The following is a 14,661-nucleotide window of genomic DNA, read 5'->3' on the forward strand; positions in this document are numbered from 1 at the left end:
GCCACTGTAAAGACAACATCTCATTTTGTCACCTGACCTCTCCTCCATCCCCACCTACTCACCCATCCACTCTCTCTTTGGTTAGGCCTGACACAAGAGTAGCACCAGCCTCTAGACACCCTTCCTTCCTCCTTGCTTCTCCTAACCCTGCTTCCCTTTTCCCATCACGGGCCTTCATCCTTCCATTTCTAGGTGTATCTGGGGCCCCTAGGTCCACACATCCAACTGGGAAGCAGACCCTGGGACTGGCACAGACTGGGTGGGGCTGTGGAAGAATTGGTCCCTGGATTTGTACTCACTACTTTATTATTTACATGTTTCTTTGTTGTTGTTGATTCATGTTGCTTTTATTGGTGTTATTATCCCCAATCTGCATGTATAGACAGAGATTCTATGTAATATCATCTAGTTTTATCAATGAACATTAAAAAAACATTTACTGGCTTAAAGATGTTAGACTATTGGTTTTAATTAATTGTTTTTCTTTGTTATGTAGTATTCTTGTGGCTCCATGCTGCTTTTCTTAACATCTAAAGAGTCAGTGGTTTCTGGATTAATTAACAATTCAATGAGTTTTTATTAATTTAATGCAACATTTGAATTAGCCTCCAGGCAGTATTCATTTTTTCTTACATGTTTCTTAATTTACAATAAAATAAACTTTTGTGTGGGAACTAGATCCCCTTAAAAAAAAAAAAAGATTGCCAGAATCCTTTCCTTCCAGAAAGTTATGACATCAATACTTGTTCCAAAGTACAAGGACTTCCTGAATGTGCACCTGCTCTTGGTTTATGCTCTCACATACCGCCCCCCCCCCAAAACCAAGCAAGAAGGATCAACACAAACTACTTTGATTTAGTGTCCTGTAGTCAAGAATAGAGTAAGCACCACCACGCCCAGGCATGATAGAGAGCAAAGCTTGAATGCTTATCCCCTGAACAAGGATTGTTCTTGGTTGTAGAGAACACATGCCTAAAACCTATCCTACTGTGTGAGAAAATAATAATAATGTATTTCTAGGGGAGACCCAGGGATAAGTTTCAATCCTTTCTCTCCCTCACCCCAGAAAGTTCAGCTCCAGGAAATCTTGTTTGGTACAAGCCCAAGGGAACAAAAGGAATATAGATGGATTCTTTTGTCTAGTTCAGTGAGTCTATGGGATTAAAACACACCTAGGTACCAGATTTTGCCTTTGCCCTCAAAGAATAAGAGGGAAGCCAGAGAGGAGAGGAAGTAGAGAAGGAAGTACAAGATATACGCAAGTAAAAGAGAAAGATGGAAGAGATAAGTGAGAGGACAACAGGAGAAACTTAAGCTCAATAAAAAGGTGCAAAGGAAGGAACAGGTGCTAAACACCATGAACCCTGAGGAAATACACACAATCCAATGTATTTTAGCTCCCCTAAAGGAAATCTCTAGAAATCTGGTTTAAGTGGCTGAGACTCACCATCAGCTTTCACTAATTTGCTACTACTGCCATAGGCAAGGGCATATTTTGCAGGAGTATAGCACAACACTTTAGACAAATGAGATTTAGGGACTTTAGAAGCTCCCAGAGGGAACAAAACCAAAACAGTTCTAGGATAGGTCAGGTACACTGTCAGTAAGCAGCCCACTTAGCTGAGAGCACATATTATTAATAGGTTCCTACAATAGCTGGTTTCCCAGTTAATATTTGAAGTGTTGGACATAGACATGTGGGGAATTTGTAGACATTTGCCTGTGGGAACATGGTAGCAGTAATAGTTCAACCATTAGGATCAGGTGAGGTATAACTGCTGACACTCCATTTCATTCATGATGGGTACAGAAGGCTACATAACAATTAATGGAATTCTAGTCCAAGGTTAATCCTGAAGACTCAATGCTCTGGAACCATGATACAATATTTCATCTCTATCTAGATTACAAGAGACTGAAAAACAATCCTGCAGGGCAGCTAGCTGGCACAGTGGTTAGAGCACCAGCCCTGGATTCAGGAGGACCTGAGTTCAAATCCAGCCTCAGACACTTAACACTTACTAGCTGTGTGACCCTGGGCAAGTCACTTAACCCCAATTGCCTCACCAAAAAAAAAGAAAGAAAGAAAGAAGGAAAGAAGGAAAGAAAGAAAACAAAAAAAGGAAAAAAAAAAAAGAAAAACAATCTGCTATCTGGGAAGAGGGAAAATTCAGTAGATAGTTAAGTGCTTCCTGTGTGCACTATGTTAAACTGTGAGGATAGAAAGAAAGGTAGTCCCTGCCCTCAGAGAGCTCATAGTCTCATGGAGAAAGAAAATAGATTAGTAGTAGCTGAAAGGGGGTGAGAGTAGGAAGCAGAGGGAATGAGAGATTGTTCTGTGGCTGGATGCAAAATGATGAGATGGCTGCCCTAGTCAACCTCCTTAAATGCAGAATCAGGGAGGAGCTTTCCAATGTCTACCTTCCCACCGTCTCCAGACAGATTGGCCCCCAGGCATTAGGGGTACTGAGGAGGTACCTCATTTCAGAACTGATGTGATCTTGCAGGAAGATTGAGACAATGATCAAGTCTAGGAGAGTATCCAGGTAGGAAATGACAATTGCACTTGTTCAGGGTATAGCTAAGAGCTTGTATGAGTTTTATATCCATCCTCTAACCAATTGAGCAAAACTAATGAAAAAAAGCCCTTGAATAATCACAGCACCATACAAAGTGCTGGACACACCCTCTGGACTACCCCCAGCATGAAGGAAATTATGCCTTAGAACAGAAGCTTTCAAACAGGCTCATGGGGGTAAATCTGGCCCAACTGTTTTTGCATGACCAGAGAGCTCAGGCTGATTTTTCATAAAAGCCATGGCTTGTCAACCCCTGTTCTAGAAGCATAAACCATTTCTCTCTCTGCCTAAGAGGAATGGCTTTGTTTTCCCAAGGTCTCTGCATCAGAGAAGCCACTTAGGGAACAGGGGCTCAATCCCATTTTACCACTGAATACCCAGAGCAACTCCACCTGAGAGTTCAGAAAGCTACTGACTGAACTGAGGTCACCAGACCATGGAATGGAGCTACAAAGATTCTTTGAAGCCACCTAAGTTCAGCCCCCTAGTTTCATAGATGAGGAAACTGAGGCCCATCAAGGGGAGTTTCCCAAGGGTCACACAGGTAGTATCAGTCAGAATTTCCACCCAGGTCCTCTGACTTCAGAGAGGACTGAGCCCACCAAGGAAGGCTGAGACCTCATATTCAACCCTAGCACCACCAACAAAAAAAAGGTATAGAAACTGCTTCTATGCGGCATCTGCGACTCTGTGACCCCACTTGGTGTTTTCTTGGCAGAGATACTGGAGTGGTTTGCCATATCCTTCTGCAACTCATTTTATAAATGAGGAAAGTGAGGCAGATAGGATAAAATAACTTGCCCAGGGTGACGCAGTTAAAATGTTGCCCCAGATACTTCTTAACTGAGGAAGGTGAGTCCTCCTGTTTCCAGGTCCAGGCCACTATGTACTATGGTGCTCCCTAGGTATTAAGATGAGTAGTTGTCATTAAAATGCTAATTGCCACTAATTGCTCCCCCCCCCCCAAAAAAAAAAAACCTATGGCACCTTAGAAGACAGGCCCTGGCACAATCAGAATGAATCCAGTTATGGCAAATGAAGATGAGCCAGCAGAATTAATCAAGCAAATCAATGAATTGAAACTCACTGTTGAAGACCAGGAGAAAGAGACTATACCTTGGATTTCCAAAGTAGAATTGATCTATTAGAAAAATGAAAGGGAAAGTGACCCAGTGTTACAGCAGATTGTGGCTATCCTGTATGCCACTGATGAAGGCTTTGTGATACCAGAAGAATATTAGTAACCCAGTACCAGTAGAGAAACAGCATGTAAATTCTTCACCCCAAATCATGTGCTTAACTGTGAAATGCTCCCTTTTATTACTTTCATAGGACTTGCTCACTGGATTTATCAAGAGCAAGAAGTACCTCTTCTTAAAGTGCACTTTGCAGATGTTTCACTCTTTTTCCAATGGGTTTTGAGTTAGGAACTTTTATCTTGTTGCAGAGCAGTATTAACTTCTAGCTGGTTCACATAGGGAACAAAGAGGCAGACCTCAAGAGCTCACTTTGTATGGGTCATACCTTTTCACAGTGTAATTTTGGCTCATACACTAAATTAAAACTTTTTCAGGTTGTGAATTTTTAATTAACTCCTTATTTTAGCTTTGTTCTCTCCCCTCAAAGGGTTATCCCCTTGGATATCACGTAGGACAGCCTGCCAGCTGACTAAAATTACCGTATAGATCATCTGCTTCTTAATTTAAAACTGAAATAGTTTATAAAGATAACAGAAATTATTACCAAAGAACTGACTGGGAAGATTAGGCTAAACCCCTGCAAGCAAGAGAACTTGCCCCTTCCCTCCCTCCTGTTTGTGTTGTCTTTAGTTATGTTGGTTGTTGGCTCTTCTGAGAGTATGTGGTCAAGTCCTTTCTACATTCTTGTCTGAATCCAGTGTCATTGTCCATGTCCATATTCCTCTTGTGCCCGAAGACTGAAGTTGAAGGGCAGTTACAAAGTTGTTTACTGATTTTAAGACAAAATCTGGAACTCTATTTCTAGTGCAAGGGAGCTGCTTTGGTAACTACTCATATTACTGAGGGATCATGCTTTTGTACTTTCAGTCTGGCTCTCCCCAAAGCACTGTTTATTCCCTAACTGGGTCTTTTAAAAAAATTTTATGCCTAAGCACATGCTGTTATGTTCATTACATTAAATGACTCTCAAAAAAGAAAACAATTTTTTTAAAAGGCAACTTTGTTGCTGGTAAACATATTGATACCTGAAAAAGTTGTTTTTATGTAACATACTGAAAATGGAAATTCCAAATAGAGAAAAGTAAGGACAATTCACAGAATGAAATAGCTAATGTAAAATATCAGCAGAGAACTAAATAATTGCCTTAAGAGTATTTAAAAACGTTTCCATATGCCAAATTATAAAATGTGATGTGATAGGAGATTCTGTGTTTCCTATTGTTGTCCGTGGCTGTCTGGCAAGCCCAGCAGTATTGTATTAATTCTTCTATTGTTTGGTTTTCAGAAAAGGGACAAGAATTCCTAGAATGATGAAAAATCCAGTTGGAGCTTTTTCCATGGTGTCCTCTCCCTCAACCATTTCTCAAAGCTTGGAGATAACCATCTCCAAGAGAACCCCCTCACCCAGAAAAGTCAATCAGAGAGTAAGGTGTAAAGTTAAGTTAATTGGGAAAGGGGAGAAGGACGGTTAAGGTGTAAAGTCAGGTCAATCACAGGGTAAGGTGTAAAGTCAAGTCAATCACAGGGTAAGGTGTAAAGTCAAGTCAATCACAGGGTAAGGTGTAAAGTCAAGTCAATCACAGGGTAAGGTGTAAAGTCAAGTCAATCACAGGGTAAGGTGTAAAGTCAAGTCAATGAGGGGAGGGGGCTTAAGGTGTAAAGTCAAGTCAATCAGCCTGGAAGGTGTAAAGTCAAGTCACCTTTTAAAATCCTCTTCAGTCCATTAGAAGTCAGAAAGGATCTTTGGGTAAGAGTTTCTACCCGGACCATCTCCTCTAGGTGGAATTCTTCTACTTAAGTAGGACTGGGGGGAGAATAGATTTTTGTATAAATTACTGGAGCCAGAAAGATCTGGGCGTGCTAGGCAACAAAATTCCATTCCTCTAGCTCCTTTTGAGAAAAAGCTGCTTCTCATTACAATATTCACTCTTTGATCAACCAGACTTGATTTTCACCCTTCAGGAACCTCCCCCTTTTCCCAAAGGTATTTAAGCAGAGAACTCCATTCAGGGTCAGGGTCTTGGTCTTGTTCTGACTTGGGGAGTTGTGAGAAGGTGGCAGAGTACTGGTGCTGGCATAACAGCAGAGGGCTGAAGAATCTACTGGCTATGTATATAGACTACATCCCAGTAAGGGAAGAGGCTAAAAAGTATCCACAGATACTTGAGCTCTAATTAACAACAGTTGAAAGGGATTATAGATGATTAGGATAAACCCTCCCCTGTACTTAAAGAGATTAGGATAAAGTGGAGAGAACCTACAATAAATACAACCAACTTTCTTCCCCTAAGAGAGTTAGTTACCTTTTCTTTTTCCCTGGGATTCTCCCTGTGCTCTCATAGTGTTTCAATAAAACATAGGGGAGTCATTGCAGTTGCACTGCTCAGATGTCATCCTTTCCAGAGGATCAGTTTGCCTTGGATGAAAGGGGCTGGGATGGGACTGGGATTTCGTCTATCCCGCCTCGTTACATGTTTCTTTTGCATTGTGAATAAACAGTTTAGTTTTCTTTTCTTAAAAAAAAAAAAAAAGAAAGAAAAAAGAAAAATCTGCCTCCCTTTGTGAGAGCCTCACTGGGAGGGAGCAAGGAAGATGGCTGCCAAGAGAAACATTTTGTCCTTGTTGGCAGTTTACAGGGAAGATTCAGAGCCTGAATCAGACAGTGAGGCTGGAGTGGAAGTGGTTGGGACTGTGACAGCAGCAGAGAAAAAGGGTGGCTTAGTGTCTGAAGCCTATGGAAATGATGATTTTTCAGGACTTGAGGAAGATCATGATGGATTGGAGGAAGGGGAGGAGGAAAATAGAGAATCAGAAGATGATTCAGAGACTGAAAAGCCTGAGGCTGATGACCTAAAGGAGTTTTCAGAACTGGAAAAGAGGGATACCCAAGAGCTGACTGACTCCTTCTCTGAGAGAGTCAGAAATATGTCTCCTGATGAGATTAAAATCCCCCCAGAGCCACCTGGGATATGTTCAAATCACCTCCAGGACAAGATACAGAAACTCTATGAGTTGAAGATAAAAGAAGGGATGGATATGAACTACATTATCCAGAGGAACAAGGGATTTCAAAATCCCAGCATCTATGAGAAGCTCATCCAGTACTGTTCCATTGATGAAATTGGCACCAATTATCCCAAGGATATGTTTGACCCCCATGGATGGTCTGAGGACTCCTACTATGAGGCACTAGCAAATGCACAGAAGATTGAAATGGCCAAATTGGAAAAAGCCAAAAAGGAAAAAACAAACATTGAGTGTAAGAAGGGCACAACAATTAATGCCCCAGTCACCATGACCACCACAGCCAGGACAACAGTCAGAACTGCAGCTACAGATGCTCAGAAGAGAAAGAGTAAGTGGGATTCTGCTCTGCCAGTGACAACAATAGCCCAGCCTACCATCCTTACCACAACAGCTGCCTTGCCAGCTGTTTTCACAGTGACAACTAGTGCTACTGGCTCCAAGACCACAGTCATCTCAGCAGTAGGCACCATTGTGAAGAAAGCCAAGCAGTAACAGATGTTGGGACAGGCTTGGACATACTTCTTGTGGAGGGACATTTACCCCCAGGACCTTGCCAAGACTGTGAACCCTAGCTGTGGAATTCCCCCTTGGATATGGTACACCATGCACAAGACTAAGTCTTTCCTAAGAACATCCTATCCCTGAAAAATATTCTCTTTGTGGTAGTGGTGCCACATCTTTGATGTGTAATGTTTATATGAGACCAAAAAAGGGCTAATGTATTTCCCTCTATACAATGTAGATATTATTTTTGTAAAGACTAAGGCTGAATTCATGAAAAAGAGTACTCTCAATGTGTTCACCATTAAATTCTACTGTATTTCTTGTATATTAATATGACCATTTCTTGACATTAATCTCTATATTATGTTCATGTAGCTCAGTTTGTAATTTTTGTCAACTAGATCAGGTTGTCAGCATTCACTGATTCAAGTGACCATCAACAATTACCTGAGTTGCATTCGGTTCAAGCTAATATATGCAACAGTGGATAAAGCACTGGCCCTGAATTCAGGAGGACCCGAGTTCAAATCCAGCCTCAGACATTTGACACTTACTAGCTGTGTGACCATGGGCAACACACTTAACCCCCCATTGCCCCACCAAAGAAAAAACAATGACATGAATGGTAAAAGGTATTTCCTATTAATGGAAGATGGTAATTTTTATGACAGATGTATTGATTTCAGTGTTGTATGTTTAACTTTTATTAGTGTTTTTTCAATCTAAAAAAATAAAACATAGGAAATATTGTCACTGAGTCTTGCAATTCCTTGGGATGCCTCAAGATTTTGTTTGATCAATTAAATCCATCACTGTTATAGCGACTACTTCATTTTGGTGCCTTCTCTGAGGCAATTGTAGTCCCTGACTCATACTCTTTTGTTCTGGAAGCTGTGGGGTCAGACTTTGTCAAGGTAAGTTTGGAATTTGCCTTTCACTCTTGAAATCTTCTTCCAAGAAGGGCTATTGTGAAATATGAAAGCTGCGAGATGCAATATCTTTGGGGCAGCTCTCCTATAAATGTGTTGCAGCTTCATCAAATAGCCTCAGATTCAGATTTAAGACATGAAATGTGCTGATCTTTAGAACCTGATCCTTAAGATATATGAATAATTTGACTTCTCTGATCTCAATTCATTTAAAGTCCCCTCAGTGAACGTGAACAAGAGAAAATGGTGACAGTGAGAAGGAATCATGTCAAATTGGCCCTGTAGTCTGCAGACCCAACACCATCAAGAAAACCCTTTCTTGACCTCTACTTCCTCCTGTTGGTCCAGCTTGCTTAGAACTCAGTCAGGAAGCTTGGCTGCTCACACAGCTTGGATGATATAGGAATTGTCTATTCTATTTCTTCTGGCAAGCTTGAAGACCACCAGGAAATACCATCTGCCCTTCCACTTAAGTCCTTCAGACCCAAAGAATCTGACCTACTGATAATAACCTAAAGATGCCAAGCCCTTGCAGGCAACATGGATGGAATACAATTTTGCATCCATTTTACAGATGAGTCTTCCCCAATTAGAGTGTGAGTTCTTAACAGCAAAGATTATCTTGATTTTTCTATTGGTATACCCCACACTGAGCACAATACTTGGCACAGAGTAAACACCTAATGTTTTTATTCATGTCTTTATATTTATATCAATATCAATATCAAGCCATTTCTGCCTTAATTGAATCAGAAATCCTGGACAGCAAGGGAAGAAAAGATAATTAGTTATCTATTGGCAAGCACTTCCATAACTACACAGTTTTCATTAAGCCTAGGGCACCCAATCTAGGAAAGACATGTTCCAGCATTGCTGACCAATGGGCTTGAAACCATACTGTTTAGTTCTCTTGCATCATGAAGAAAAATGGATCTTGACCTTTTCAAGAGAGACATCATACTTTCCAGAGCTATGGGGTAAAAAAAGAATTCCAGATGACCTGTCTTCTGAGTAGGCCTCACCTTCCTCAAAAATTCTGACATAGGCTTATCCATTTCCTGACTTGACTTCCCAACCCTTCCCTTAACTGATGCCACAACCTATTTGATTTCTTGAATTCTTCCTCTCACTTTCTCCAGACTGTCAGTAAGACAAGAACCAAGTAGAACTTGAAAGGTCAAATGTGACCATGCTTCATTCCACCAAGGCCACATTGAAGTGACATGGATTTTACTTGTTGCTGTTGAAGGCCCACAATGATCATTTAGTTGCTAATCAAAAGAGAGTAGTAAAAAGACAGACCCACCCACTCTTAAAGGTGAAGGCCAGAACCTATATACTCATGTGGAGGGACCCCTTCTTCCATATCAATAGCACTTTGTTCCCTGGTCTCGAGAGCAAGACCTGGTAGAGGTTGCATTACTTATTGCTATACCCCCTACAAGGTATCCAAAAAGGTGTGCACACAAAATTAATAGTGATAATAACAATAGCTAACATATGATCTTCACAACACCCATATGAAGTAGATGCTATTTTCATCTCCATTTTGCAAATAAGGAAACAGAGATTAATTAACTTTCCCAGAGTCCCACAACTACTAAGTGTTGGAGGCTGGAATTGAATTCAGGTGTATTTTACTCTGAGCCTGATGCTCTACCTACTGTGCCTGTCCACCCAGCTGCCTGACATAAATGATGATGTGCCTGCCCAGAAGGGAGATGCTAGAAGAATCTCCTATTTAGACTGTATGTCACCAAGTTACAGCCATTCTTTCAATTATTTCTCTATTTAGCAAGCCTTCAGCAGGATGCAACAAATTCATGAGGTCTCTCATTTTCCATAAACCAATCCCAACTATTAACCCAGGACACAAACCAGAACAAAGATGTCCTGGCAGACAAATCTAAATAGGAGTAGACAAACCCCAGAATATTCAGAATGTCTAGGGAGCATTGGACTTGTCAGCTTAAAACAAAGAGAGAGAGAAAAGCCATAGTCTTGATACTTTTTTTTTTTTTTTGCACAGGGCAATGAGGGTTAAGTGACTTGCCCAGGGTCACACAGCTAGTATCAAGTGTTTGAGGCCAGATTTGAACTCAGGTACTTCTGAATCCAGGGCCGGGGCTTTATCCACTGTGCCACGTAGCTGCCCCAGTCTTGATACTTTTGTGAGAAAATAGAAGTGTGTCCTGATCTAGTTGAAGTAGATTGGAACTTCTTGTGGGGGAAAAGCTTATGTCAAAGGCACGCTGTTGGTGGACTTCATATTAATCCTGAGTATTTGTAATCCTGTCAGTATTTCCTCATAGTACAAAGATCTTCCCATAATACACATTTTATTGTGATTCTAGCAACACTGATCTTAGGATTTGGTAGATCTTGTAAAATGTAGGAACAGGAAAAGCATCCTTTTTAATTTTTTTTTTTTTTTGGATTTCATGAGGCCCTTGTCAACAAGGAGAAGCAACCTTGACTGCAGTGAGCCCAAATACAATACTCACTGTGACACTTTGGTTTATAGCTGTTTGGGCCAGAAGGAAAATCGATAATGAACCAAAGAAATCTCTTTTCCCCCATTCCAAAGCTAATTCATTACACAGAACTCCAGAACCTAAAAAACTTTCTTAGTATGAGAGTACCTAGAATTCAACCATCTTATCTTAGCACATCCCAAGAATGAACTCACATTCCAAGGTATTGATACACCCTAAGGTGTCATAATGGCAAGAATTCAAAGGAAGAGAGGGTTTGGTTAAATAAACTATCAAAAGTATTTGATACTTTGCCTTTAGGAATTGTCCCTGGAATAGCTGACTTTCTTGGGCAGCAGGCAGGACTACTTGAAGAGGATAGAGTATTTTTACTTAATGGAAAAATATACCAGGATATATACCAAGCACATTCCAAGTTGGATTCTTACCCATGTTATGCAGCCAGATTTCATGTTAAGTTAGAGTCAAGGGGGCAGCTAGGTGGCACAGTGGATAAAGCACCAGCCTTGGATTCAGGAGGACTCAAGTTCAAATCTGGCCTCAGACACTTGACACTTACTAGCTGTGTGACACTGGGCAAGTCACTTAACCCTCATTGCCTTGCCAAAAACAAAAAGTTTGAGGCAATGCAACAAGACAGAAAAGACCAGAGTCACGTTGCTTTATTGTAGCCCAAGGTGTTGTCTCACGCTACCTGTTTTCAGATCAGTGCTTTGGTTTCCTAAGAGCAGTCTTCAAGATGGAGACCTTTCTTGATCCCCTTCCTATCTGGCTTACCAACCATACTGGTTGGTCTCCCCCACCTTATCAGAATTCTATCATCTGTCTAGTTCATCAAGATAGGGGCTGTTACTCACACAAGCTGATAATACTACCCAGAATTACTTAATGAGTAGAAGAGATGCCCACTCAGAAGGGGAACAATATATATAGACTGTCCCTGTCTATAAATTGCTAAGTCTGAGCACCTGTGGCTTGTGGGAAGCATTATGACAAAAAGAAAGTCATCCAAAGTAATGTGGTTCTGCTCAGAATATTCAGAGGTGGCTCCCCCCTTTTGGCAAAATCACGTAAGGACATAATATTTACCTTGTCCAAGCCCTTTTCAGGCCTCCAGATGACTTCTATTAGCAAAATAAAATTTTAAAACCTTTGAAATAAGTCTCTCCTTCAGTATCATATATTCTACAAAGCTTTTCAAAATCTATTTCAGAAGACAGGATGAAGGCCTTTTTCTCCCACCAATAAAACTTATTCTCTCTTACTTCAAAAGAAGTCATTCAAAGTTAAGTTATCATTCTACTCTAATATATATATATATATATATATATATATATATATATATATATATGTATGTATAATTCTACTCTAATAATTTATATTCTTTAATGAATAATGTTTTGCCAATTCATTACCATTATGAAATCACATTGATTCATTGTGGGGTTGGTGAATTTGCAGAAACCATGCCAAAAGCATGTGGCCTGTTATTATTCCACCTTAATGACTTGTATTAATGAGTCTTACAGATGAAAAAGATGACGTGACCAATCCAACTTTATCAGAACTTGAAACTGACCAATAACTATCCTACATTTGGCCACAAGGAGGTGTTAATTGGCTTTTTCTTAGCCATCTAAAACTATCTCTATCTCTATCTCTATCTATTGTAACGATTTGGTATAACGCCACCTGCTGGAGACTTACTGTAGAAGAGTTCTGCCCATGAAGCGAAGGTCTTTGAGGGCAAGACCAGGAGTCTTTTCTTTGGCGTCAGGAAGTGACGTGGGCTAGTGGGAGGAGGAAGGAAGAGACTGGCGCGCAGTCTCACTCTCTTTCCTCTGGACTCTGGCGGAGAAGGGAGCTACAAATGTGCTCTCCCTTTAATAGATAGGAATCTAGGCCTTTCTCTCTCTCTTTACCAAATTCTTATTCTCCTTAATAAATGCATAAAAGTCTAACTCTTGCTAAAGCTTATAATTTATTGGTGACCACTCATTAGATATTTTAGACAGACTAGCTAGAATTTTAGCCCTTAACAGATGGCTGACCACGAAGAGGAAAGCTGAACCTCACTTCTGAGCTTTCAGTTGGGTAAGAAATTTCCCCTACCCTAACCCTTTAAATCCGAAGTACTGCTGAATTGCCCAGTGTTTTCCCTTTAAATTATTTCAAATGGACCTTTTAAACTCCTTAATTACCCTATTTTTTATTTTAGTCTGTTTAACCAGACAAATGGGGGATAAGATCATGTTAATGCTTTGTTTTTGTGGATTTTCTATTTTTCTTTTTATTTTTGTTGGAGGAGCCAGCAAGGTACTTACACAAGGGAATATAAATATTGCCCCCTCTCCCAGCCATGCTTTTTCAGAGAACCCTTGCACTCTGGTATTTTTTTCAAATTCTAATGCTGAGAGATTCTCTAATTTTGCATGCCTAGAGGCAATGACCCAACCTCTAGAAGCTTTTTATCCCCTAGGAGTGGGGGTAGGGCCCGAGTTCAAAATCAAGTCTGATTCAAATTGTGCTGGTCCCTCCCCTCCTCTCCAGACCCCACCCTTTACTCCTCCCATGGCCAAGCCCATTGCTTCCCCTGCCTGGGAAGTCCAGAGATCTAATGCTCATGCGCAGCTTTCTCTAACTACATTTGCAGCTTCAGGCTCAGCCCTTCCCCAGCCTGGCTGTGCTTCTGAGACAACCTTAAAAAGCCCTTTAAATTCCAGATATGCTCGTTTTGTTCATAATTTTGCTAACCTGCTTTTGTCTTTCATTAGTAATCTTATAAAGCATTTGTATGGTGAAAAGACTGACAGACAATATAGAGGGGTTAAAGAAGAAAAACTTAAGGGGAATAAGAATAACAATCATCAACATAGTTCAAGACTCTGCTTCTTTTGCCATGGAAGGGTATATATTGTACAGAAATGTAGAAGTAAGAAGCAAGGTATTGATATGAGTATTGGGGATTTTAGATATCGGAATCAAAAGTGTTCTGAATTCACTCAGAGTATTAATGTCAGTTCAGAGGTTACATAGGATTTCTATGCTATTACACCTACATTTTGAAATTAATGGTATGGGTTTATTTTTATAGAGATTTTCATGCTTTTGAGATTGTATTTTATACTTAGTTTTTAAAACAAGGAGAATATTTGTAAAAGCTTTTTATAGTCATGTGATCAAGTTTATGTTTTATAATACTCTTATTAATATTAAGTTCATGCTCATTTAGATTTCCTTAGTTTGAATTTCACTGTTTTTTATTGTTCCATGTGTATTTTCTTCTATTCATTTATCTAATTTTTAAAAATTGAGACATGGTTTTGATTTCATAATACAATGTTAATTCTAGGAGTATTGTTCTTCCATTTTCTGAGTTGTTTGTTTTTGTTGTTTTTTCTCAACTGATTATTTGATCAAACTCTTTAAAGCATTTCCCTGGCAAATTGTTTGCCATGGCAAGTGTAAATTGATTCTAGAAGTATTATTTTTGATAAGCATATTCCAAAAAAAAAAAAGAGGGGAACATTTGTAAAAGTTGTCTTTGAGATTGTGTTGTGCTTTAACTTGTATTTAAATATGTTCTGATTTTTCAAAAAAGTAATTGTATACTAAGTTAAAAAAAGGGGTATTATTTGAAATTGTTGCATAATTATATATTGTGTTCTGAGTCAAGATGTATTCACATTTTTTGCAATCATTTATTATCCTCAATTTTTAAATCCATATGAGACTTGGATTATGGGAACTTATCATTTAAGACATTAATTGCCTTTATTCTGAGTTACCAGATGCCAGTTGGCCAAGATGCCATCAATCACAAGAGGAATACATGCAAGAGCAGACACTGAACTGTCACATGAGGGGAGACATGCATGAAGTCAAGGTATGGCCGAGGGAACGGCTTTTGACTAATGTTGAGGTTGGA

At 39.8% G+C, this 14,661-nt stretch overlaps 1 protein-coding gene across 1 annotated transcript; it reads left to right on the forward strand.

Annotated features, from left to right (window-relative positions):
• The first annotated feature begins 6,370 nt into the window (after positions 1-6,370).
• Positions 6,371-7,297, forward strand: LOC122727465 (SAP30-binding protein-like). The gene has a single exon (XM_043965013.1). The coding sequence runs from the start codon at positions 6,371-6,373 to the stop codon at positions 7,295-7,297; it is 927 nt and encodes a 308-aa protein (XP_043820948.1).
• The last annotated feature ends 7,364 nt before the right edge of the window (positions 7,298-14,661 follow it).

Source organism: Dromiciops gliroides, chromosome 5 (genome assembly GCF_019393635.1).
Source record: "Dromiciops gliroides isolate mDroGli1 chromosome 5, mDroGli1.pri, whole genome shotgun sequence".
In the NCBI taxonomy this organism is placed as follows: domain Eukaryota; kingdom Metazoa; phylum Chordata; class Mammalia; order Microbiotheria; family Microbiotheriidae; genus Dromiciops; species Dromiciops gliroides.